Source organism: Rhodnius prolixus, unplaced genomic scaffold (genome assembly GCF_049639745.1).
Source record: "Rhodnius prolixus isolate KJV_2025 unplaced genomic scaffold, Rpr scaffold_4, whole genome shotgun sequence".
Taxonomy (NCBI): domain Eukaryota; kingdom Metazoa; phylum Arthropoda; class Insecta; order Hemiptera; family Reduviidae; genus Rhodnius; species Rhodnius prolixus.
Window position 1 is genome coordinate 41628867 of NW_027411614.1, and position 26685 is coordinate 41655551.

The 26685-nt window shown below is 31.1% G+C and overlaps 3 protein-coding genes across 10 annotated transcripts in view; 2 read left to right on the forward strand and 1 right to left on the reverse strand.

Annotated features, from left to right (window-relative positions):
* Positions 1 to 8222, forward strand: part of Hasp (Hig-anchoring scaffold protein) — a 29350-nt gene extending 21128 nt beyond the window's left edge. For all 3 annotated transcript variants that reach the window (XM_074131116.1, XM_074131115.1, XM_074131117.1), the window contains one exon: positions 437 to 8222. In XM_074131116.1, the coding sequence (XP_073987217.1) occupies positions 437 to 627 (191 nt within the window). In that variant the 3' untranslated portion in view covers positions 628 to 8222. The remainder of the gene's footprint in view (positions 1 to 436) is intronic.
* On the reverse strand, positions 1955 to 25645 carry LOC141455764 (KH domain-containing, RNA-binding, signal transduction-associated protein 2-like). 4 transcript variants are annotated; one of them, XM_074131123.1, is made up of 11 exons: positions 25523 to 25645; positions 25195 to 25416; positions 17988 to 18134; positions 11802 to 11923; positions 11248 to 11364; positions 10583 to 10874; positions 10332 to 10506; positions 9338 to 9387; positions 5651 to 8884; positions 4056 to 4085; positions 1955 to 3097 (listed from the first exon to the last, which is right to left on the reverse strand). In XM_074131123.1, the coding sequence occupies exons 3-9, from the start codon at positions 18124 to 18126 to the stop codon at positions 8748 to 8750; spliced, it is 1032 nt and encodes a 343-aa protein (XP_073987224.1). In that variant the 5' UTR covers positions 18127 to 18134; positions 25195 to 25416; positions 25523 to 25645; the 3' UTR covers positions 1955 to 3097; positions 4056 to 4085; positions 5651 to 8747. The 4 variants fall into 4 exon arrangements, with proteins under 4 accessions (XP_073987224.1, XP_073987223.1, XP_073987222.1 ...); XM_074131122.1 differs by lacking the exons at positions 25195 to 25416; positions 25523 to 25645 and adding exons at positions 19381 to 19577; positions 21233 to 21360; XM_074131121.1 differs by lacking the exons at positions 25195 to 25416; positions 25523 to 25645 and adding an exon at positions 21233 to 21378 and having other exon boundaries at positions 8482 to 8884.
* Positions 21416 to 26685, forward strand: part of LOC141455765 (KH domain-containing, RNA-binding, signal transduction-associated protein 2-like) — a 39601-nt gene continuing 34331 nt past the window's right edge. For 2 of the 3 annotated variants that reach the window (XM_074131124.1, XM_074131125.1), the window contains exons 1-2: positions 21416 to 21826; positions 21902 to 21986. In XM_074131124.1, coding sequence (XP_073987225.1) covers positions 21921 to 21986 — 66 coding nt within the window. In that variant the 5' untranslated portion in view covers positions 21416 to 21826; positions 21902 to 21920. Of the gene's footprint in view, positions 21827 to 21901; positions 22828 to 26685 lie in introns of all 3 variants that reach the window. The other variant, XM_074131126.1, reaches the window with a different exon arrangement.

A 26685-nucleotide genomic window follows, 5' to 3' on the forward strand; every position in this document is an offset into this window, starting at 1 on the left:
GGAAGTACAAGTATGGTGTTCAACAAATCTATCCAATTCCAAACGGATTCAACCATTAAAATCCAAAATCATCAACGCCCCATCTACGTTTCTGACCATACCATCAATACTACACCTTCCTCAATGAATTAATAAATTAAGCCTCACTACTGCACGTTTTTCGACCTCCAAATTTCCATCTTAACTATCAGTGCCACAGTTAGTCTCCCCTCCTCATCTACCATATAATCCTCCTCATGAAACATAAGTGTTTTGTTAGCGTATGTATTCACCATTGAAGATTTTCTCACTAGCTGATTATAACATGTGAACTGCTACCTATTTTCAACGTAATTACTTGATACAACTTTTGTTATAGTTGTAAATATTTCTTATAAAGTGATGAAAAATAAATAATTATTAATTTTAAAGTGCTTAAATGGAATTATTTGTACAGGTGTACGTGCATGTTCGTATCCTGGGACAGTTATAAGTGGTAGTATTTCTTCCGTTAAGTTTCACTATAGAATAGGCGAAACTGTAACATTCCAATGTGATCAAGGTTTGACGATGGAGGGTCCAGCAATGCTCACCTGTCTTCCAACAGCAAAATGGAGTTCTAATATACCTGTTTGTAAACATCAGTAACAATTCATTCATGAATTTAGATTGGTCTACTTTTTTTTTATTTCGGAATGAAGGTAGTAAATATGCCTTTGTTGTATGCCAAATCTTTATGGTTTCGAATTATTGAATAATCATGTCTTAAAATGATTTGAAATTTACATTTTCCCATGTGATCTTTGACAATGATTTTACCAATATGATCTGTACAATGTTCTCAACTAGAAGTGTTCGTGCTAGAACAGAAATAATTTTTATACAACCATTTTATATGTGAACCGTGAATGAGTAATCTGTTCTTAATACTTTATTGTACCTTGTACATTATATATTTTCAGTTAAAGTGTTCCTTGAACCATGAATATTTAGAAATAGTTTTTAATGAAAAAAAAAAAAAGATTGTATTTTTGTGTTTATAAGTTTTCTTTTATGTGGCATTTGAATTATTTTTTATTTCTATTTATTTATTAGTAATAGATATATATTTAGGATGTTCCATAATTGTATAGAACATTATTATAGATGTAAATAGTGTTATAACATTGAGAAATATAGTTATTAAATTACTTTCACAGAGTTCACTCTTATTGAATGTTATGTTTTTTGAAAGCATATATTTATTATTAAGTGTAAATGTAAATAGTGAAACTGCCTTAAGTGCAGCTAACAGCTTTAAATTAAATTATATACTTTTATAGAACTTTAAGGAGTGACCCTCCATGTTTAGAAAAATAGTGTTAATAGAATATTGTGGAACTGGTGAAAAATATCCTGAATATTTTCCAATACCTCCAGTTTATCCTTAGGAATGTTCAAAAAATGAATGTAAATTAAATTTGTAATGTCATAATTGAATGTATTTATGTTATACATATATTTCAAACAAAGTAAAAAAGGTAATTTATACTTAGTTTTTTTAATTTACTGTTTAAACACAACTTTTAAAAACAGAAAACGATCTAACTGAATTTCTTTGCATGAAACAATGAAAAATAGGAAATAACCGGCACAAATGACCAAGCAGTCGAGTCACGGGGAGGATTTCTTTTTTAGATTTCATGTATCCTTAATGAGACTTATTATTAACATCCCAGCCGGCCCCCCTTATGACGGATTTATATGTTGTTTTCACCACTTGGGCACGGTATAAAAATGTCCAGTTAAAATCTACTAAAAATTAATCACAAATATGGACTGCTCCTCTTAGAAATATGTCACAAATTAAAAAAATATCACTTTCACTCAAAAACTGTATCCACTCTTCATCAACATCAGCGACATTTCTAACAAATTTGATCAAAAACTATTCGAATTTCAGTTAGTCTTGAAGACGGATAATATATAAACAAAATTGGCAATCAACAAGATTTATTTGCGTAAAATACAGTATCAACTAAGATATCAAAATGTGATTTATATATATATATTTTGTTTCTTTTCTCATTTTAATCAGAGCTCAACTCTTTAATTGTTGACTACATCCTTAAAAAAAAAACAAGCTTTCACCTCTTCAATATTGACTATAAGGCTTCGCTTCAAAAAGTTTTTAAGAATAAAATGAAGTAAGAATGGGAAAAAACCTTTTTTAATTGTTTATTCTTTAAAACGTAAACGTTATAAAGATGTAAATTAATCCTAATTCCCCACTAAATGATTTATACGTTCCTCTAAATACCATTTCAGCAAAATGTAAGGCTCTGAGTGTTTTATTTATAAAGAGTGGTTAAATGTCTTCATTGAATCACAATTACGAAGATAAATTCCGAAACTACCATATTATTCAATAGATTTTCTCTTCAGTTCGTATTTATACCAAAACTTTGTATTTGAATAATTTTTCTAAGAAAATTCGATTAGGGCATTTTGAGATGTTGAAATTATCCTAGGAGTCAACAACTCGAAAACGAATGTACTCATTCTACTATAGTATGAATGTTTACATAAGATGAAAAATCCAGCCCAGTAAAAGAAATTTATGTTTAAGAAGTCCATATTACTCTAAGGTGAGAATAAATGCAGTTTGAAATCACGTCAGTTTAATACTGTTTCATTAACAGAATAATGCTAAATTTTAGGATATGTTAAAACTTGTTCCACTGCATATTTTGCAAAATCAATTTTAATCAAAAATTATGAATAGTCCCTCTTGGTAAACATCTCTTTAATAACAAACGTTCTACCAGGGCAATGAATTCATGACTATCTGACTATCCCATTCGGTTACTAAACACATCGCCGTTAATAATTTTTTCCTTTAGCGATGGTCAAGTTAACCTAATATTCAAACTTCCGAGATAATCATTAACTAAATTATAAATAAAAATTTTGTCCCTCGAGAATGGTTTACTTTTGCGTATTTATAAGGCTTTTTCAGAATTCACCCACGCCCTAAGGGAACTCGAAGTTCTTGACGTAATAAACATGAATTCCCACATTTGCCTCAAAATTTTCATAGGTAAATTGAGAACCTTTGTGCTTCCTTTCTCTTCACAATCTGAAAAATTAAACAATAGAAAGCCATAATAGCAATATTTAAATATAAGTAAATAAGAAACTAGATTCTAAATACTGTTGGAGGGATAATTATTTTATTTTTAGTATATGTAATAATTCCTAGAAAAGACAGAAGTCAAGATCAAGTCCTAGACCTTGCAAAACGATTCAAAAACATTGGTCCTAAAGAAAACGGAAGAAAAAAAAAATCGTTCGGACAAGAATTTGGTGATATATTTTATTTTTAACGCTAGAGAGGCTTAGATTGTGGGCTGAGATTTTTTGGCCGGAATAGAAGGTATTTTGTAACATTATTTGTTTTGATTAAGGGATTTAATTTATATGCGATTACATATTTATTCTTTAGCTTAATTTTGTCATTTACCGGATAGATAGCTACTAATGTTTCATCAAATTCTGAATCAATTTGTGCAATTTTAATCGACATACTTCCATTTTTTGTGTGCCTACATCCTAAGGTCAGTGGCACTAAGAGCGTTTTTCAGTAGGACAGCATTCTCTCGTTACAGAAAATACTGTCTACCACCAGACAATGAGCTATAAGAAGTTCCTAGGAAGCGAAAATGCAAAAAGCCGGCTGAATTCAAATACGGTACTTAAATTTAAAATAAAATTCCCAATAGATCAAAGTAAAACAAATTCTATTCTGAAATGTGAAATTTCATGCCGGACCAATGTTAAATTATGTTAAATGTTAGTATCTTAAGCTCTAATCTTTAGATGACAATACTTTTTGTGTAGCATTTGTAATATGCAAGTAAACGTTAATTTAAGAACGAATTTTATTTGTTAAACTTAACTAACAAGGATTAGATTCTCATTCATAGTGACGATAACACAATTTAAGTGGAAATTAATACTTTTTTTTAAAATATATTAACTATCAATTTATTACTTATTCTAAGCACGTATCAAAAATAAATTAAGCGTCCACTTACCTTCATTATCGTACATCCATTTCCTGGAACCTAGATAACAAAAATTAAATATTAATAAATTACTGAATAAGCAGACATTAATAATCAATAGAAAAATTTTCTATAATAACTATCAACGAATTTTTAGAGCTTATTTTAAACTTTTTTTTTTTTATTACTTATTTTAAATGAATTCTGTTTAAATTTTAAAGAACTTTTAGTTCTACTATTTTTAAAAACAAAAAACTTCTTAGCTACGACTAAGAAGTAACTTTCGTTGTTAAAATTTTTCAGTTTGTTTGAAAGAAGACGCGAACATTATAACAATAACTTTTTTGAAAATTATATTATAAATAATTAGCAGTTGCATTAAATTTTATTTATGTTTCTCCACTCAATTTATTTTTTAACGGATATTTTATGAGAGTTTCTAGAATTGTTTTAGAAATTGATTCTCATTTGGATGAAAGTTTAAATTTTCATGTTGGTTTAGAAAATAAATAATAAAATTCTTTTCAACTCCTACTGTGGAGAAGGCCAGTTTAGTTAAGCTGGCTTTAGAATAAGACAGAAATAACAAAAAAATAAAATATATATATTGATTAAGAAATAATAGTAGCAGGTTTTGAACATACTAAGAATATTTAACTTGCACTATTTAGCAAGTAGTAATTGGTTTATCAAAAATAACAAACTGAAAAACAGGATCAGGAAATTCGAACTTCCATTAATGTAATTTTATTATAATCGATTTTTTTGAAAGTCATTTACTTAATGCTTTTTAAAAACTTAAGACCTGCAACAGAGGGGTCTTATATTAGGGGAGGAGTCTGAGTTCTCCCCTAGTTTCATCTACTTTCGCTGGTATCCTTAGATAATATAGGCGTTATGTCTTGAATCTTAAGAAAAATCTTAAGGTGTCCTATTCTGACAGAATGAGAGGAGACAGAATTTCTTCATATCCTGCCTGAATCCATTATAATTGCTAGTTTCGATATGAGACCTCTGGCTTCTTGTGTTGATAAGAGATCAGAGGAACAAACCGATAAAACGAATGGCAAGAAATCCCAAATCCTTGTAATGACGAGAGTTTCTTATACTTGATCTAAAAGGCCAGATTAGTAAGAATGGGGAGTGCATAAAATAAATATCAAAATCCAAGAATTCAAGTTCTACAACTTAAAATCTGAAGAACTGAAACGAACGCGCGATACCTTCATCAGAAATAACCAAATCCACAGAGATTTGTTCAAAGTTTGTTAATAAAGGCAAAACGTGGCAGTGTAAACAAACTAAAACTGTTCAAAACCAAATTATAAATTCTCTGTTTACTAATTTAAGGTAATTAGATCATTTTAAAAGAAAGTTTATACAAGCACTCATTATTAAACTAGGTACTTTTTTTAAATATATATGTCACGCACACTACATTCATTCGACAAATACAAAAATAAAATTCGTAAAAAAAAAAATTGAATTATATATGTAAAATAATTGATTTATATATGTAAATTTAAAAAAAAAAAAAATTATAGGAAATTTCAAGATGTTTAAATTACAGAACAGAATACAATTGATTTACCTTCTTAAAAGTTTATATTACATTTTTGTATTACCTGCATTTTTGATCTGCGATTTATAACGGCCCTCTGTAAGGGAAGTTTTTTTTTTTTATGTTTTAACAAAAACTTCTCCGCTCTGTTTTAGTAAATTGTGTATTTGTGTCTCGCTATAAAAACACTTATTAGTAATTGCAAATTAATATTAATTAAAATGTAATAACACAAATATTTTATTTTAGTTTATTATTTTATTATTACATTATTATTCGCTTATTTTCTTGATTTATGTTGTTTTTCGTTTTTTGCTGCACTTCATGAAATACAATAATTATGGGCAAAACTTTTTTCTTTTTACATAAGATTTTAATTTGTTCGGTTATTTTTCATTCCAATAATTTAAAAGGGGTTTCAGAATACTCCAAATTTAAATTATTTCATTGATCAGCAACTTTTGGTTATCTATTCCAAAAAAAAAAAAATCTTTCGAAAGTTAAGTTTTTATAATTGCATATATAAAGTATTTCCAGACTGGTGAGGTTATTTAAATGAAAATTTGAAAGGTTATTTATTTTTAAATCTATTGATAGCAATGATTTAACTTTAGAGGTACTTTTTTTTTTATGAGGTCGACGGATTCGTAAAGGAAGGGGCTGATCTTAAGGTCAGCCATTGGCTCTTAGAACCAAACAGAGTAATCTTGCGAAGAACTAACTGTGATATTTTCTTGGAGCTGAGTACATTGTACCTCCAGAACTGGAAGAGAAATTAATAAAATAGGTTTACTCCTTGATATAGGACACTATAAGAAATATTCCCAAAATATGGAGACTAGTTTGCAAAGGAAGGAGAGCTCCTTCTTAGAGAACGTTGCGATTTACTCGCAGAGGGATTTTTAGCTTGAAGATGGAACAGTGCAGGAAATAAGTGGCTTAATTGCTTAAGATTATTATCGAATACGGCTGTGATGTAAGACACTATCAGAACTAGGATAGATCATCCTGCTGACCTTTGTGGGTACAGTAAAAGGAACTCTCCTTATTGCAAGGATCTGAGTTTCCCCACCATCTATTTTATCGTATTTTCAAACTCTGCTCTCCTTAAGTAACAAGTGGCCAGAGTTTCTCATATCTCTAGCCGACTAGAGATAAACAATAAAATCACGAAAGGATATGAAAGACAATTCCGTCTTCTTCTTCTGTCACCAGTGGGGCACCACCTTGTGAAAATGTTTTCTAAAACGATTGTGCCTTAGGAAGACATGAGGCCAATTGAAGTGAACGAGAGCTCTTCATTTCTACATTAATGAAAACAAAAACAAAAAATTACTTGCTTTAGAGTAAAAAAATAAAGGATACTTTTCCGAGATACAGTAATGTTGAAACTTGGGAAATTTGAATAGTATTTAAAATAATTTAATTTGTAGTGATTCTGACGTAATTGAGACCGTTGTTTAGAAGAATGTCACTTAGTATTACTTATTTAAAATTCAAACACACAAACGTTTTTTGATTCTGAAACACCTTATTCTTTATTTATTTTTTAACTCTTTAGGACAATAGCAGACAAGTTTATATGTCTTTATTTTATTTATGTTGACACCTAAAATCATAAATGGCTTCTTTTAAATTAAATTTATAATAAAAAGTCCATCTTCTCAATACTCATCGATACTATTCAAGATTTAAATAGAGAAAAAACTTGGGAAACAATTTTGTAATATATTCTTTAAAATGATTTTATTTATATTACTGCACTGCATAAATTAAAAATACATACGGTTTTTTTCTTTATACTATAAAACACAATTATAATGTTGGTTATAAACTATTGAATTATTAATTACACCCTACATTTTAACAGTACCTACATATTTATTTATTTTTTTTATGTTTTAAGAATGTTCTCTGAATTTATAGAAATTATTATCTGAAGTGAACTACAAACTGTTTTTTTTTTTCTTTCTATTTTTTGTTTCTTTTATCTTTCTTCCAAAAAAAGTTCGAGGACGGATTTTTTTAAATTAATGTAATGCATTTTATGTTTTATTGTTTTTCATGTGTAGATGGAGTGTCATTTATTTAGGAATAGCAGGGCGTCACTAATGGATAGGCCCTGTTTACTTTGTCTATATTTTATTTTTTAGTACTTCAGTAAAAAATTTAAACTTACATTACTCAGCTAGTTACTTTTTATTATAAAAATATTTTTATATTTAAAAAATGATTGAAAAGATAAAATTGTAGTAAAAGTAAAAAAAAAATTTTTTTTGTTTAATTAATCACACTTTTAAATTGCATCATTATCAAGAAATAAATTTTATCATTTACATCAATGAATAAAAAATAGGAATTTATTTATATCATTATTTGACTAAAAAATTATGTCGACGATAGAAGGAAATAAAGGCGAAAAACAGCATATACATATCTTGTTCATTTTTTATACGATCTCTAATGGTCAGTCATCGTTGAATAATTTTGGAAACATTTTAACGCAAACATATCTAATGAATTCAACCAGGAAAATGATAAGCGCATATCCATATCGGACGCCCCGCCGCTTCCCTTCCCGCTTGAGGGGACAGGCAGAAAATAAAATAACAAAATTAAAAAAAAAAAAAAAACAACTAACTGTACAAAATGAAAATTTTTCTCCTCAATACTTAACAGTCGGGCCAAATAAAAGACAAAAAATATAAAACAAAAAAAGAAATTACAAAATATTCTTAAAAATTAAAAAAAAGAAAAAAAAAACTATTTCTTTTATTTATTTTTCAGTAAAAAGGTAATTTTAGTAAATACTTTTAATTATTATTATTTTTTAATGTTTTATTTAAAAGGGCTTTTCGGGTGGGAGTTTACATGATGTCTAACTATAATACGTACAAATATCTTACTGCATCAGACAAAAGGATGTTGCTTTAGTTGAAGAGGATGATGGCGAAATCATTTATGAAGTTTATGTGGTAGGTTGCAAACCATAGAGGAAGTGGAATTGAACAGTTTCGAAACTGATATACAGCTTAGAAAGATGTCTGTCGGCAGCCCTTGCTCCTTCAAATCGTCAATCTATCATTTCCATTAGTTTGTGTCTCTCACCTTCAGTTTTTTGTTTGTCTGTTTTAGTTTAATCACCCAAGTCCAATTAAAAATTACTTAGCCGGTCTTGCATAAGGAGAAGGTCTGGCCGCAGGTCCATATCTAGTAGGGCCTCCGCCACTGCCCAAAGGCCCGCTTGTCACCCCACCAGGTTTGTATCCCTTCCAACGCCCACCTGCAGTGTTGGTCTCTGAAAACAATTGAGTAAAATAAAACGGACTAAAGCTGTTACTTGTGAATAAATTAACTAAAATTTATGCATTGAAAAAATAAACGTTTCGGGCTAGATGAAACGTTATCAAATGAAACTCACCAGATTTGACAACCTCTGATTTCCACACGTTCATAACCTTAGAGTTATGTCTTTAGAGACATCAATTTTCGTAAATATTAACTAAGGTCGGCCGTCAAACATGGTTTTGACACCTGCCAGTATCACACACTACTAGGAAGTTACAATCTTTGGAAAATCAACTAAGTGCATAGAATACATGCGTAAACAAAATATAGTTTTACTTCATCTTGCCCTCGTATGTAACAATCAGCCAAGGATTTCGAATTTATTGTGCTTAAATAGCGAGAGATTCATTTCTTTTAGTAATTAATTACTTTTTCTAAAAATTAATTTTTGAATAATATTTACCAGAATATCCGCCTTCGTAGTAATCAGGTCCGCCGCCATTGTAATCAAACCTAAAAGAAAAAAAAAATGTACATATATATATATATATAGTGTTCAGCAATTTTCATTATAATTTCGCGAAGTGATCAAGTTTTTAACAAATCTGCAAAAGTTCTTAAAAGTAAGAAATATTGTGAAATGATAATCTAGAAGAAATGTAACTCAGAATCTCCTAAAATTAATTTTCCTAGAAAGAAATGAATGTAAAAAAGTTTGAATTTAAGATATTGTTAATCTTATTTTGGGACTGATTCTTTAATCGAAAAGGAAAAAAGATTATTACCAATTTATGTAATAATTTTTTATTTATTTATTTGGATTCAGGGCTGTGGAACATATTTCACACACACCATGTGAACTTCCTTAATCATCAGCAAGTATAGTGTGAGACAGAAACAAATCAAATTCTACGAAGCTGCTGAATAATCAACCTGTGATAATGGATGGAAATTCGAAACCGGTCAGGAATACAACAAAAAATGAAAGAAATGAGGTGAAATCAACGATATTGTTTAGCACTAATTGAGCAGTCACAAAAACTAAATATAACCTGGTCTAATTCACAATGAAAAATGAAAGTAGATGTGTTATTTGTAATGTTTAAAAATAAATAAAAAACAATATGGTCTCCAAATAGGTGGGTTCGTCTGAATGAACTCATTCCGAGGGAAGAACAACATTAAGGCCTGCAACACTAAAAGATACCTAATTGACTGATAGGGAGGTTACTTTTGTTGACTGCATTGAACTCTAAATCAGAATTATTCATTTCAAAATCAAAAAGGAATAATTTAACGAAAAGTATCCCTTTTTGTTTTATTTGGTACGAGCAATAAACTAAGTGCTAAAACAAACTCAGGTCCTTTCTATTATCAAGTACACAACGAGGCCTAATTTTCTGTCAACCAATAAAGTTATAACGACTGATGTACTCGTATTTCTCACGAATACATACCCATGAGGTGCCGGCTGTCCGTAAGCGGCTGGATCATCATAATCGGGATACGCTGGAGGAGGAGGTGGCAATGGGTCCATGGCCATTCTCGCCCTGTCTAAAATGGAAAGAACTTTGTTCTTGGTAGTATTTGGGGCTCCTCTTGGACCACCCATGGGAGGAGCTGCTCCCATTCCTGAAAAAAGAATACAAGTTGCAAGTTTGTTTGCATTTTATTTACCAATGGCGTCACTTTTCAATGTCAAAATTACCTGGTCCAAGAGGTGGCGGTCTGAGTGGAGGAGGTTCTCTTCTTGGTGGAGGGGGTCCTCCTCTGCTGGCTCGCATGCTTCCTGGTAAAACTCCTGAAGCTTCCATTTCTCTTAATTGTTCCATTCTAATTTCATCGTTACTATCTGGTACTAGATACTTCTTCAGTTCGACCAAAGCTAAGGAGACCCTAGCGTGCGCTTCTGGTGCAGGAGCCAATGCAGCAACCTCTACATGCAACTCTTCCGTAAGATGACTATATTTAGGATCAAGTGTCGCACGGCATTCGTCTTCCTATAGGAGGAAAAGGCTTTTAATGGAATAATAATAATGAACTAGAGTCTTAAATATGTAAGAGCTAAGTACATTCTGCTAAAATGATCCCCAAAGTAACTTTTAATACAATTTTTCTGGAAAAATATTTCAAATAAAAGTGATAGATCTACAATCTTGGAATGAATTTGGAGAAAATCGATGCTTTTATAGAGAGTTCAAATGTGTGCATACACATAGACAACCACACATCCATTTTTTGAGACTGAGAGGACCTCAAAACGATAATTCCTTAAAAAATTGGACATGATTATCTTACTAGGATTACGAAAATATTTTGAAATACTTACATTTTAATTTTTTTTATTAACAAAAAAAATAACCAGTAGATTACCTTCGATTTATCCCTCATACTTCCACGTCCTAGGATAGCCATCTTCGTCATGGTTTCGTCTTGAAGTCTCTTAAGAGAATTACCTTTAGGGCCGAGTAACTTTCCCACGAAGTTAAACTAAATGAATAATAAAGTATTCATCAAATTACATAAAAATTTTCATTTAATCTGAATATTTATTTTTAATATTATTTCACGATGAATTGAATGACATGAACTGATAAAATGAACTAGCGACAAGCTGAATACCTTACTATATTTTTCGTTATGATACAAAATGAAATGAATTTTCGTTATAAACAAACAAGACATTAGAAAATTGATGTTGGAGACGTAATGAATCATTAGTTCCAGTTTTTCAATCTCTCACAAAGGTCATTTGATTTTACATTTACTAGTTATTTTTGCCAAAATACAAAATTAAGAGATTCATTTAATTTTACTAACTTTAGGTTCTTATCTATACAAATTGTTCAACCATAATTCCTGCTAAAAGATGTATCCTAAAAGCAATAAGAATGATTATTTTCTGGAATATAACAGCAGCTACTTACTCTAGGATGCTCTTTAACCGGCACAAGCACTTTAACCACAACTTTAACGGGCTTCTCCCTGTATATGTCTACATATCTTGAATCTTTAGTTGATTTGTTCTTTAACTGGGCATTTTTCACTTCTGTAACAAAAGAATAAAATGTTTCATGTTATTTTCTTAATTTTTGCAACACATTTAGGCAGTGTAAAGAAAAAATATTAAAGAACTATTTAAATTTTAACAATAAAATTTCATTTTTTCACTTTATTGGAACTTTATTATAGTTGACGGAATGGATTGATTAGCAAGCGCAGATAAGGGTCAGAATCTTGAACTTTCAGGCCTTGAACAACTTACAACATTAAAACTTAAACTTTCGTATGTTTTTAAATTCTATACACTAAACAGATGAATGAACCTCTAATAATAGATAAACATCCGACCAGGTCAAAAATAGAAAAACAAGCGAATTACGAAAGACAAAATCAGCAATATTAGCCAGCACTGCGGTCGTGACCACATTTTAAAAGTGCCTTTTTCTAAATAATAATAAGATTTAAAAACATTCACTAAAGGAGCACTTCCTTACAGCAATTTCCATCGCTATGTTACATTCAGGTAATATTTGGTACACAAATATAATCAAGTTTAAGCTGCAATATTCGTTTTTTAACTAGTTTTTACACACATACATTCACAACTTCATATTTTGAAGTATTTAAAAAAGTATTATTTCTCAACTAGGAGTGTGAGAAAATAAGAAAGCAAAAATGTAGAATGTTTAGAAAGTCGGACCAATTTTAAATTTGAGAAATAATTTAACAAATAAAATAGTTGAAACATGCACCAGTTACATTTTTCCTAAAAATTAAAATAAAATTTTATATAGAGTACTTTTGTGAGGACGGATAAATAGATTTCTTCTAAAGTGATTAGAATAAAAACTTTTGAGAATAGTAGTAAGAAAAAGTCATGTGTGGTGTATTCACATATTTTTTGGGGGAAGGGGACAGATTCAAAATTTAAAATGTTATTAATAGCAAATGAATAATGGAAATCAAAGTTGTGTGACACTTTGTTTACCGATAAACAGTGTTGTTACAACTGCTAAACTGTTACATATACAGATAATGTCCGAGTTGGAAATAGTGGAGAGTGTGGAAGCCACAACGGGAGGGATAGTGCACAACTACCTTTGGAAAATAAGTTTCACAGATACATCACCAATTTTCAAAACTTCTCTCACTCAAAACTAGTTAAAAAACAAAAACTCTCACGAGGAATAATATAGCATGGCTGCCTTTTCAAGAAGTTTCCACTAATAGCACTGTAGCAGAAAGGACGACCACAAGTGGAAACAGTGGATGAGAATGGGCTTGTCCAATTTTATCACTAGTTGTTTTCCCCTGAAACATTTTGTGTCACCTTGACAAGATATCAGGTCGGATCTTTCTGTTTCCAATGCCGACCATTCAATGTACCAGCTTATGACGTACACACCCGAATAGTATTTGAAGAATTAATATGAGAGTTGAAAAATAATTTACGAAGGTAACTTAATCGAAATATAAAGTTCCAGCTCCATTTTGGAGGTGAAGTGTTTACTCACACATGCACACTATTTTCTAAAAAACAATTTTTTTTTTACTCACAAGATATCAACACTAGTGTTAAAAGTTCAGAGCTACCAACTGAATAATCTCTTTAAAACTTTTATTACAAGTTAAAATGTATCTATAAAAATGTAAATCTTATACAAAATTAAAACAATGCAAGAAGTGAATAGGAACAAAAATGTCCTATTGTTTATTTTCATTAACCAAACTCTGAATTTTCCAAATTATTATCATCAAAGGCAGAGTTCTTAGTTGAAAAGAAGCCTTAAACCAACTAATCTGTGAGTGGCAAAATACAATTTTTTACAAATACAAGTAAACTGCAAAGATCAAGAAACATTCTAATGACTCGTAGGAAGCAAAACAATTGCCTTACTATTTTATTATTAATTCAGTAATTTACTGGAGACGGAACGAACAATAAGTTACCAGTTAAATTGACACGATTATAAAACATTGCTCAAGTTTTATGAATGACATCGACGAAATTCAGAATAACTGTTCGACTCGTATAAAAAGAAGGTAATAAAGAAAATGTGTTATACTTTCCCGTTGTTAATCTCAAATTTAAGTGCTTATGAAGCACCACCTCAGCACACACAAAATGATGTGGACAGCTAAAAAGAGCATTAAAAAAAGACAAACCCTTAAAAAATTATCCAAGTATCGAAGAGAAAAAATGACCATTTCCAACTAGTAAATATTACGAATACGAACATACAATGCGGATGATGAAAACTATTTCAGAGATCTCACAAGTCTGTGATATGAACAACAGACGTTCAGATTTTGTTCCTTAATTTATTCTCAACGATAAAAATTTGTTTAGCAATAACTTCTTTCTTTAAAGGGCAGTCACTATGTTGGAGAATAAAAATTGCTTTCTTTTGTGTATCAGTATTTGTAAGAGACACTCTCAAATGATAATAGGAACTTGGTTGTAAATTTTAGAAAAAAGAAGTATAATTCTATGAAACTTACAACATAATCTCTTCCTACTGCTTTGGTCAATTTACAGCAGAAAGTATTTTCATTTTCGTTCACAGCTGCAAGAAATTGAAAAAGTTCTGTACTATATTGGAATTCAGAACTACTCTCTCTTTCTTCTTAAAACAGTTGTCTGGTAAACCCTACAATATTGATTCTGCACCACTCAAAAGCTGTACTTAATTTAGATAATAGAAAAGTTTATTCCAATACGTTTGCGGTATGAACAGATCATAAATATAAAAAAAATCAGCAGTAATAATAGAAATAAAAAATAGAGAGAAAGATGGAAATGTACGACTATTCTTATTATTACAAATTTTTACTTCTCTATGCAACCACTTTTCGGCAAGTGTTATTCACTCTTTTCACACGATGTTTGTTTATTTTTACATAAATGATTGGCTTAACGTAACCTATTATCGGATGAAAGGTTTATTAGGTGAGTTGTAAGGAATCGTTAACAACTGCTTATATAATTTAAAAGGTGGTTAAATTTTTTTTCCCCTTCATGAGTTTGGTTACCAATGCCTCCTTTTTATATCAAGTTTTTGAGAAATTGTTTAAAGCACAAAAACACGCTCCTTAGATTTTTAGTTTAAGATAAATCTCATTCACTTTGATTATACAATTTATTTATTTTAATTAAGAACTTAACCGATATCTTACCTACCAGTTTAACCTGTTACATTTTTAATGATTCCAGTAAAGAACATTTAAGAATTTTCGTGACATTAAAACAAATATTTCTTAACTCATACCTGAGTAATAATTTTATTCTTGCCCCAGCCGTTTCTCAGAACTACGTCAAACAATTTCATTAAGTTAATATTTTTATTAATAGTTCAATTTTTCACTACATTCAATTGTACGTTGAATATCAATATGTAAAATAGCTAAAGCAACGAAAATGCTACATAGAATTTTTTTATAAGTACATTTTTATAAATAATAAAAATAAATAAAAGTAAAATAAGGCGTGGAGTTCAAACTAGTATTGATTACAGCATTTCTGGTTAAGGTTTACCTACAGGACGTAAAACCACTGGAGACTTACTTTTTTGGGCATACAATTACGATCATTTTATTGAAGTTGAACTAATGATTCCTAGCACGTTGCCGCAATCAGCACCAAATATGTTAAATATATCTATCAGAAACTTATTATTACTGAAAAAGATAGGAAACCTTCTTAGGTTTGAGCAAAAATAGGTTCGCTTGCCGAGAGGATTTTGTTGACAAAGAACCTTCTTACTTGAAGAAGCCAGACCTCGAATGTGAAATATGTTAGAATGTAGTTGATACTCCTCTAAATCTATTGAACTACCTTAAATACAATATACTCACACAAAAAAAGTTAGATAAATGATGAACTTCTCTCTAAATATACCATTGGCCAGCGTATTACATCATCAAAAGAATACTTATACGAGGGGGCGATAGATAAATACGTCTCTATAGGTTACATGCCAATTAGCAGCTCAGAACTAATTACATTACATTTTTGATTTTAAAGGTACTGAAGTGGTATAAGGTTTGGCAATGGACCCAGTGGAATACAGAGCAGTCAAGTTCCTTTACTTGAAAGACCGCACACCAAAGGAGACGTTCGATGAGATGAAAAAAGTTTACGTTGATGATTCTTTATCATATGAAGTAGACAAGGACATGCATCGTCAATTTAAATTTGGTCGGACTTCAGTGTAAAACGGCTCCAATTCCAGGGCGACCCCACTCTGCTATTGATGGTCACACCATCCAGCAAATGGAGGTCGCCATTTTTGAAAATCGCCGCGTAAACATTCGCCACCTAGCCCAAAATGTGAAGATTAGTTAAGTCCATGGCATGCTCACCGAAGGTGTCCGCCTTTTGCAAGACAATGAACCAATTCACAACTCACAGTTGCCTGTATGGAAGCAATCACAGATGGCTTTGAAATTCTACCGGTTATTCACCCGACCTCGCACCAGCGGAGTTCCACCTCTTTCCAGTAATGAAGTTATTTTTGAAGGACAAGCATTTCTTAGATGGTGAGACTATGATTTCCGAAATCAATGGCTTTTGGAGCAACCTGTCGACTTCTGTAAGCAAGGTGTTAACAGTTACTTAAAAAGATGAGAGAAGTGAGTGTCCCTAGGTGGCTCCTATAATGGACAAGGATTAACAACTGTCAACTCAGTCCTCAAGAAATAGGTTAAGAGAAATATTTACTTTATGCTCCTCTTATCTGATAAGTCACCGAATTTTAGAGGATTCACACCTTCCAAGAGTCTAAGAAACCTCAGTTATCTCTCACTCCCTGATGAAAAGAGAGTTATCATACCAATCTCAATAGACTGTTCATTATTGTAAACTAACCATCCCACCAAGTTCAAGAAGGATCAATAACTGGCTGGTGACCACACAACTTCAGGGGCTTAGGGTTTCCTGCAGATATCCCAGCCTAAGAACACCAACATACCCTGCCACTTTCACTCACGCGTTGCCTGCAAAAATAATTGATATGTGCGAACCAAAAGCTAAACAGCTCCTTATCATGCACACCCTATTTTACAGACATCTAAAACTGATAAAAAGACACTCATAATTAAGATTGAAATCTCGTCAGATCTTTATGTCGTATTAGATTTAGCGTTTAATAAGTTACACCCTATATAAAACTCCTCAGATTTTGATTTTTTATCACTGATGGACTAACTAAAATATTTTTACAGCAGGTCTTGATAAGTATAACATTTCAACAAACACTTGGGAAACTAATTGGAAGTCAATAAATATCCAAGCGTTTAAAGGTTCGCTCGACAGAGGTACGGTTAGGTAGTTCTGGGTTGGCCAAGCCTAGTGACCGTATCATCGAAAATTCTTAATAAAAACGGGAAAGTAATTAGTGGAAATGAAGTATAAATACATTGGTTCCACTTTTTCAAATGATGAAGGCCTAGCCCAACTTTATAAGGCGGAAGACACAAAATTACATTTGTAATAAAAATTGTTTCGTTATCGACCAGATTTTGCAATTTAACATTCCACAAGAACAAAAAAAAAAAGTTGATTACTTTATGTTCAAAAAGTATTAAATGCATGGAAGTATTTTAAACAAGAACTTGTTAAAATTAATTGTAAGCTTCCAAAGGGCACTGACCAACCATCCCAATTTTAATGATTAAATTTTTACCATTCGTAGAAAGTATTACTACTAATATATATTTACATTATCATAACATCCAAATTATGAGGAGCTGCAACATTTATCTCTTTTGCACAGATTACATTGCCACAACCATATAGGTTTACACCAACTACTACCGAATATTTAAAGTATAAGAATATAAGAAAAACGCCAAGCTACTGAAACAACTTATAAAGATATTCAACTTATTTGCACAATTTTAAATTCACTGATTTTATCCGAGATATTTTGACCTAATCACAATTTTAATTTTAAATTCAGCTAGTTTTTTTTTAAAGCGATAACCTCTTTTAACCCTATCATTAATAATCAACAGTTTACACTAAAGATCTCAACGATTTAGTAATATAAACTTTTGCTGCAACAATGAACATAAATATTAAATTTAAGAAAAATTATTACAGTATTTACCTTCTTCTAAAAGCCGCATTGCATTGGGGCATTCATTTGGGTCTATGCAGTTCTTTTCTTTCATCAACTCCTTTATGTATTCATTTGATTTGCTATTGTCAGTAGTTATGCTATTATTCATTTCTTCGTTGGTATCCATCTCTAAATCTGTTAAAAATACTGAAATAAGTAACAGAAAATTTTAAAAAACGGGAAGCGCCCTTTGTAAACTAACAACAGCACCAAACAAGATGGCGTAAATGAGAAGCTTTAAAGAGACGGGATAGCGTGGCAATCCTCTAACTGGAGAAACGCCACACGATCATCACCGAACTTTTTCGAACATTTACGATTTTGTTTTATTTTTTTGCTAAATTTGTTAATAATTTTGACCATCTTTGCAATGCATTTTTAAGTAATTTTGATTTAACAATAACCCAAAAGACATTGCCCGCATTCTGAGAAAAATTAAGCAGCTATATAGAGGGACCCATTCAGCAATTAAATAATTATGTATTTTTTAATGATCCTGTCAAATTTTCAAAATTGAGGTTGTACAGGAAATATCTGTTGAGTTCTTCTAAAGGCCATTTTTTTTTTTTTTTTTTTTTTTTGTATGACCGACGATGTATGAGAAAATTCCGGCTTAAAAACGAAAACTTGCTGGAAGCTCAAACTATTATGTATTTTGTTTGGATACCAACACGATATCTAACCGAAACTTAGTGGTTTTCACAAAATTGGTTCTGATTTTCATTAAACTTTAGGTAACCATTACACTCTTAAAGAACTTCCTCCTATTTTCTTTTACATGAATACCCAAAGTACCATTAAGATTCATACATTTATCCAGAAAAATTAAATACGGGCCTTCTAGGAGAGCTTGACTTTTACCTAAAGTGTCATTTCATCGTTAATTATGCATCTATGTATCTCTTAGATACTATTGAAGAGGGCAAAGAATCAGGTTTTAGAACAAACTGATGAAGCCGATAACACCAAGAATAAAAATGAATAATTTATTCCTAAATAATTGCTGAAAATTAATTTGGCCAGAGAGAAACTTGATGAAATATTTTTCGAGAAATGTCAATGATAAAATGTTTTAAACATTGATCTTTCATAATAAGTTTCATATGTAGCCTCTCAATGGAGGCACCTTTTTTAAATTGTACCTATATTATTTAAAAAAAAATTGTACTTGAATTCAATATTATTACCTTACATAAGCTTAACTGTAATACAAAAGGGAAGGATTAGTATTTTTGAAGTTAAGAAAAAGTTAGAGCAGCCGAAAAATATCTACTAACATAAAAACCTTCTAAAAGTAGGATAAGCTTCATTACTGGCATAAAAAGGAGCCCGAGTGTAAGTAAAAAAAAAAAAAAAAATGTGAAGGTAAAGGATTATTCACCTCAGTAATGATTCTCCTTTTAAACGTATCTCAATTTTGTGCCGGCTAGAGTGAGCATGCGCACTTAATCATTTGATCGAGGATTGATCAATATTTTTTTAAAAGCTATATTTCCGTTGTCAAGATTACCCTCAAGAGCAGGTGTCGATTTTCGCAACATATATTTCAAACTTTCTTGACTTGAAATAGATTTTGGTCTGAAAGAAGCCGAATTGGTTAATTGTTACGATAACGTTCACTCTTTAGAGCAACAGCAACTATTTATTCATGGTCTTTACTTTTAATGCCTAGCAAAATTAAAACATAAGGCCTGAACTTGACTTAAGCTTGAAGATAAATCATTGTTAAATTATTTATTTACAATAAACAAAAAGCAATTTTATTTAGGTGGTATTCATATAATAGATAGCGGTTTGGAAATAGCAATCAACTAAAAGACCCCTCTTTGCAAAAATTGGATTACCATAATTATATATAATTACATATTTAATTTTTTAATTATTTATTCTTAATTGCTTAGTTGAAACATTAAAATTCTGACTAGATAAATAATTATTTCAGAGCTCCTAAAGAAGAGCTATTCGAAAAATGTACAGTACATTTTATATTTGTAAGACATCCCTGCCTACTTCCCCAGCAGGGTAAAGTTTGACTAGACACTTCTTAAGGTACTTTTGCATCTTTGCATATAATATCGAACCTAACAATTCATACGATAACACATCTCATCCAGCAGTTGGCTTATACAGCTAACAACCTGGGTTTAGAGTACCCACAAACATGCTCTAGATCATCACATACACGTTTGTCGGTCAAACAACTGCCAAATAATTAAATTACACTAGACTTGTAAGATATCCCAATGGATTTAAAAAAACACTTCCTCTTCAATCTAAGATCTATACTTAAAGTCGAAAAATAAAGAACCACAAATAATAGATATATATGCTGTTGAGTTAATTGATGAATGCAACCATTTGGGTTTAAGGCACCACTATTTATTTATTTATTTATTGTATTTGTGGTAAGGCACCACTAGATCACCATCATTCAAAAACACTCACTGTCACCCTCTTACTCCTAAATATGAACGCAACTCAACCAATCTACACTTGGAGAAGATATTATCATGGAGACCCCCATATGGGCTTTTCTCTTCCATGAAAATTAATAACTTTATGACCACTGGCGGTAAAATCTACCATTTTAGGAGCAAATCGTAAAAAAAAAAAATTAGATGCATTATAGCAATTGAATTTCTAAAGAAATTCAAAACTTGTGACTACATATCTAGAAGTCCTAAAACTGTCATTATAATGTGTATAAACTTCTATTAACAGCTTTATTAGAAAAAATATAGTCTCATATTTCAAATAAATAAATATATGAAGAAGATTCGCGGGAAATGAAGTTTATGAAACAATTTAAAAAAAAAAATTAAAACATTTACACAATAATTTCAGATTTAAATGAAGTTAATAACATATATTTACAAGTAACTACAGAGCAATCAGTGTGCTTAAAAACCACAACTGTTTGCGAAAAAATAACATGTAAAAGTAAACAGTCGTAATAAAAAAAAAAGGTCTGGTTTAATATCCAAAGCAGAATCATTTAAGAAATGATTTGAAAACATAATTATTACGACCAGCACGATATTAATATTTTATTAAAGAAGTTTGATCCGCCTTTTTAGACCATAAAATGGAAAAAGAGATGAGTGGCTACTGCATGTTGTAGTAGGTCGTAAAAATACAAAGTTTGTATAACCTTTTCACCTTCTTTTCTTTCTTTTTTACGTTTCTAAATCCTATTTCGCTTATGCATAATGGATAGATATATTTTAACATACCATTCTCAGTTTTTACATTAGTCATTTTTCAATACTTTTCCAAATTATCTAATCAGCTTTCTGACAAGTCAGTATTAAACTCAAATCAACAAATACTGATCGCTTAAAATGTGCAAATGCAAAGAAAAACAAAAACTGTTAAATTTGTATCTATGGAAACTTTTTATTTAGAAATATGATTAATACAAATTTCAAACTCCAAAAAATATTCATTCCATTTTAAATAAACAAAGTGAACCATTGATGGGAAAAGGTTAATTTGGGGTCCAGCAAGTTCCCAAAAAATGTACGTTTTGAGGTCCACACTGAGCCCGTAAAATTGGTTTTTATAAAACATTCTGTGCAAAATGTAACGCAGCGAGCTGAAATTTGATATTTTATCTGTGAACCCCAATCCATCAACTGGGGCACCGCTAACTGAATTTATTTTCTTTCACTTTTTGAAAATGGCTCCAACGACTTATTTTTAAAAGTTCATACGTCTTTATAACATACTCGTTGGAATATTACTGAAATCTAATTTGTATCTATTGCAATACTGCAATGCCACAAACAGAACTGATTAGTTTACATTAATACGTGCAAAGGGTAAAGGTAAATAAGTGTAAGTGTATTTGGTTAATATGAGAGGATTGGAACTGTTCCGTAAGAAAGTTCTTTTTTTTGTAGGCACACGAACAAGAGCTGAATGGTTGTCGGCAATGTGTTATTGCACCCGACAGGAAAAGGATCATATGATGCTTTTTTGCACTCGGTAATTTTTAATTATCGGTAGAGGAAAGAAAGGAGCAATTTTTACAATCTGTTAATGGTTAAATAATTTTCAGGAAATTTCTGTAGAAAAACAAATTAGTTGCTTTAAAAAAAATTGAGTCATTTAATGTGTTAACTCACTTCCCTCATTTGGTAAATGTATCTTGTTCTTCTTTTTTATTAATTACTTTCAAATGAAGTTGAAGACACTTATTATTAAGAAGGGAAAAAGGTAAAGTCATACAGAATATTCTAACATGCATTTGATATGTAGTGTAAGACTGAGGTATCTGAATGTGAAGCAGGCTAATGGTAACGTGTGAGGAACAGCGGGTGATGTACAAAAGGACACAAGCTTTCAGCTTTCACGCTGCACTCTATCAGTGGTAGTTCGGGAGTGGATGGGTGGCCGGTAGGTCGGTTAAGGCTCATCGCAGCGAGAGAGGAGAGATGCCAAACAGTTGAGCTTGGAGGCGGGTAGACGCACGCGCATGTATGCTTGGAAAGTTTGACAGAGAAAGAGAGCAGCACTCTCTGTCGGAGGCCCAGGGTCTCACAGCTCCAGCTGCCGGGAGAAACAGCCGGACCCAACCAACTCTTTGTGAATATCATCATCATCATCATCATCAACAACTTCTTCATAGTCGCAAGCACAACTCTACTCGCAGACATACAATATTACATTTACAATCTCCAAACACCAATAACTCATATAAAAAGACAACATACTCTTCACTAAGTACACAATAAATCTTTACCAAAACAAATACACAGAGTTTTATCATCAGTTTCGCCCTGCAATCTCTACCACAAAATATATTCTCATCTACCTGGGCATACATGTAAGTATAAAAAAAACATAATTATATTTTATATTTGTTTTATTTTCTTAGGTAACTAAATCTTTTCTATATTCTCTTATTTAATTTACTTTGACCACAAAAACAAGGTAGCAAATGAATTAAAATTGACATTTTTGATGTCAATAAATATGGAATGGGTAAAACTAGACTTCAGAATTATTAAAAATTTCTTCTGAACAATTTAGACATTGGGATTAATTTAAAGTTAAAAAAATTTAAACTAATAAAAGGCCATTCCATAGAACCCATGTGATTAATCTATCAAAAGACAAGTACATTAGTTACACACTTTTCAAATAATCTATATTTTTAATATTACCTTTATTGTAATATACTTATCCACTCCAGTTCTAAGGCCAGTTGGCTAAACGACTTGGTTTGCATTCAGTCCATTGTTCACTTTTAACCCTTTGTGTGGATCTTTTTACTTCAGCCTCTGCTTGAATGAATAAAAGGAACTTTTCGACTGACACTTCAAAAAGTCAGAAACTTTCCTCTTTCTCTTACCTTTCTGTACACATTGAGACCTGGTTTTGGACTATTCTCCCTGCATAAAAACCCCTAACCTAGTGAAAGTTCGTACTATACCCCGGATCAGAAACATAGTTATAAATTGGTTCCCTGTTTGCAACTCTAATTCCCATTCAACTCTGCTTCTTGGATCTGATGTACAATCGTCTAAAAGATTTTAGTTAAAGGGTTTCAACGTTCTGGGAATAATTCTGCTGGTGCTGTGTCAGTATTTTTCTGGAATCCTACAGCAGTATTTAAAGAGAACTTTCTGAATCGCCTCGCCTCCTTTATGCTTTCTTTCATAAAAGCTGGATAGCAAACCTTCAAACAGTAAACATTTTCTTTTCAAACGTTTTTCCAGGATGTTACTTTGAGCATAGCATGATTTAGCATTAATGTTTTTGATTTCAATAATTCTGAACTAAACTGGAAACCGTCATAACAATCTGGCTGAGGATGTCCTTACTAGTGAACAATTATTTGGGCCGGTAGGTGATCGTTAGTTGCTACATAGATGAGGCTATCACTACCCAAACGTATTATACAGATTTATTTTACTTTTTTTTTTAAAGGATAATTTCAATTTTTAAAATTATTTCTTTAAAACGAAAAAACAAATTTTGGATAATTTTTCTTTTCCGAAGAAATGACCAAAATTATTACTTCGGTAAGTTAACTAGATTGGTACTACAATTAATGTCTTCTGAGAGAACACCTGGTTAATATTAACAGACAAAATATTGGCTTTTTTGAAAACACTTTTTTCTTCCCCATTTTACGAAAATTATTAGACTTAATTGTGTTATTTCAAATGTTAGTTATATTTTTGAATCTGATTTTTAATGAGAAAAAATGATCTTAAACCACCCTAGGTTTTGGATTTAAAAAAACTTAGAAATTAGTGGTTCTTTTGTTTGCTATCTACTTGATTTTAAAACAAAACCGAAAATATTGAAGAAGTTAAAACTAGAAATTTTTATGTCTAAAATAAATTTTCAGAAATTTATGTTTTTTCCCCCTTATTTATTCAAATTTCAAAAAGAATGTTCAAACCTTTATTGTTCTTTTAATCTCATTAAATTTTTATCATACATCTTTTTACTTTCTCTTCCTTTTTTGCGATCGTGATAATTGAGATGATAATGAGTTTTCGCAGAAAAAGACCACTGTGTCAGAAAAAGTGAGTTTTAATGAAACGATCTGGCTGTGCAAGTTCGTGTGAACAACTAGTCCAATAAAAACAATTTCACTCGGGACTTGAACTTTGTACTTTTAGGTAACTCTTCGGACACAAGGTTTTTCTCCTTGAATGTGTTTACTGGGCAATGTACGGATTTCCCAGTAAAATATTAATGCGAATGAAATGTATTGCTCAAATTTTCGAATTTAAAGAAAATTGCCTGCCTGGATGAGCAAATTTTCTAAGGAAATTCTCTAGTTTTCGCGATTTTATGACAATTTGTTTAAAATAATTTAAAACATAAAGACGAATCAATTTTCTTTAAAATTCGATTCTGTGGAAGTCGGTTCGACTAACTATCATAACATGTTAAGGTCAATTTTACTAAAAATGATTTTCTTGACAATGTCATAACGTACAGCCACATTTAACTAACATAATTCCCAGTGACGCCAGATTAACCATTTACAAACCAATTTCGAAGTGTTGTTATGTGCGATGTAGATACATGGATTCAACAGGAGATAAGCAGATGAATTGTTGAAAAAGACAAGGACTATCTTTGGCTGAATAATGGGAACGTGTTTGTTACCAAGTTAAAACACGTAACTGAGTGAGCTCAAAAAAGAATTAGAATTATTGGACATATTTACCTTATGAAATGTGATAGTGGTCCGAGACAGCCAAATAAAGGGTATCTTGGAGGGCAAAGGCTCACTGTTGGTTGATGTGAAGGAATTTGGAACTGATGGAAGAGCAACTAAGAAGGCGGAAGGCTGATTCGAGAATGACGTGTATTATTAGAGTCCACGGTCTTAGCTGCTCTGAATAAAAGAAAGCGATCAGTTCAGGAACTTTCCTTTTCTTTCTATTCTCTAAACGGAACACAAGAATTGCAAGGAAATGAAATAATTAGAAACGTTTTTAATGAACAAGGGAGGAAAGTGTATGTCTAACACCGACAAATTTATTTTCACTTACCATGGAAAGGGCCAGCCAGCTCTTTGGATCTTCATCCATTTTTATTTTTAATTTCATTTCCGTACATCTTCTTCTGATCCCACAATACTGTTATAACCATGCCAAAATTGCGATCTGAAATAAATTTAAAGATGGCGTTGAAACAAATTTTGAAGAAGGCTAAGCTAGCTGGCAGAGAAATCAACCAGTGCCACCATTTAATATTTTACGTATCTAATCAAAATATTTTTTTTTTTTAAACTCAGTGCACAAGATTTTCCATTGTAAAAAAAGTAGACTTTTTTTCAAAGGGAGAAATATATTAAAACTCCTGCTCAAAGGAGATAATCTATATTATCAAAGCGCTGTCTGTAGAAGTATAATCTGGGAGAATTTTAATAAATTACATCAACAGTACCTTCCAATATAAAGTTAAATGAAAATAGATAACTACTTTTGCTAAAAACATTTTCTAAACATTTTTTTAAAGGTTAAAAATTCAATCTAAGAAAACTTGTCTCATCCAAAGCAATCAGAATGATGGTGGAATTCATCAAAAAATAACATCACGTCAAATGAGCTTTAAAAAACAAGTTAAACTTATTCCTAATAAAAGGCTATTTTTTTTTAAGGATGTCATGTAGAAGGATATTTACAAAATTGAAAACATGTTACTGTCAACTTGATAACAAATTGCACTAAATTAAAACTCTCCCTAAAAACTCGGTAAGGGTTGCATAACATACGAGCAACATACATACTCGTAACTTAGTCTATTAAAAATTTTGTCTTACTAAAAAAAAATCCAATATGAACTTAACGTAGGAACTTTGTATTATCATATATTTATATATATATCTAATTAATCTGGGGCAATAAAGCTTGCACTAACATCATATCATTTATATAAAACTATTTTTGGTGTTTGCCCTTGCTCTTACCACTCAAAGCTAAAGTACTGCAATCGTGCAGACCTTAGACGTTGAATTCCCGCTGGAAATTTATGCTTTGGGAGTCCTTCAAAGTGATATTCACAAATCACCCTTTTGTTGTACTATAATAAACAAACGAAAATGGTAAAAAAAAGAAAAATTGTGATATTTCTTCCCGGTTCACCAGAGGAAATACAAGGTAAATTTTTACTGTGGCGGTATTACTGTTGGCTTGATGAAAGGATTAGTTCT

Coding starts and splice junctions, on each gene's coding strand:
- LOC141455764 (XM_074131121.1), bottom strand. CDS start 21,257: ATGACTAATGTAAAAACTGAGAATG. Junction 18,135..21,232: donor TAATGTAAAAACTGAGAATG/GTATGTTAAAAT, acceptor TATTTTTAACAG/ATTTAGAGATGGATACCAAC. Junction 8,885..9,337: donor CTACGAAGGCGGATATTCTG/GTAAATATTATT, acceptor AATTGTTTTCAG/AGACCAACACTGCAGGTGGG.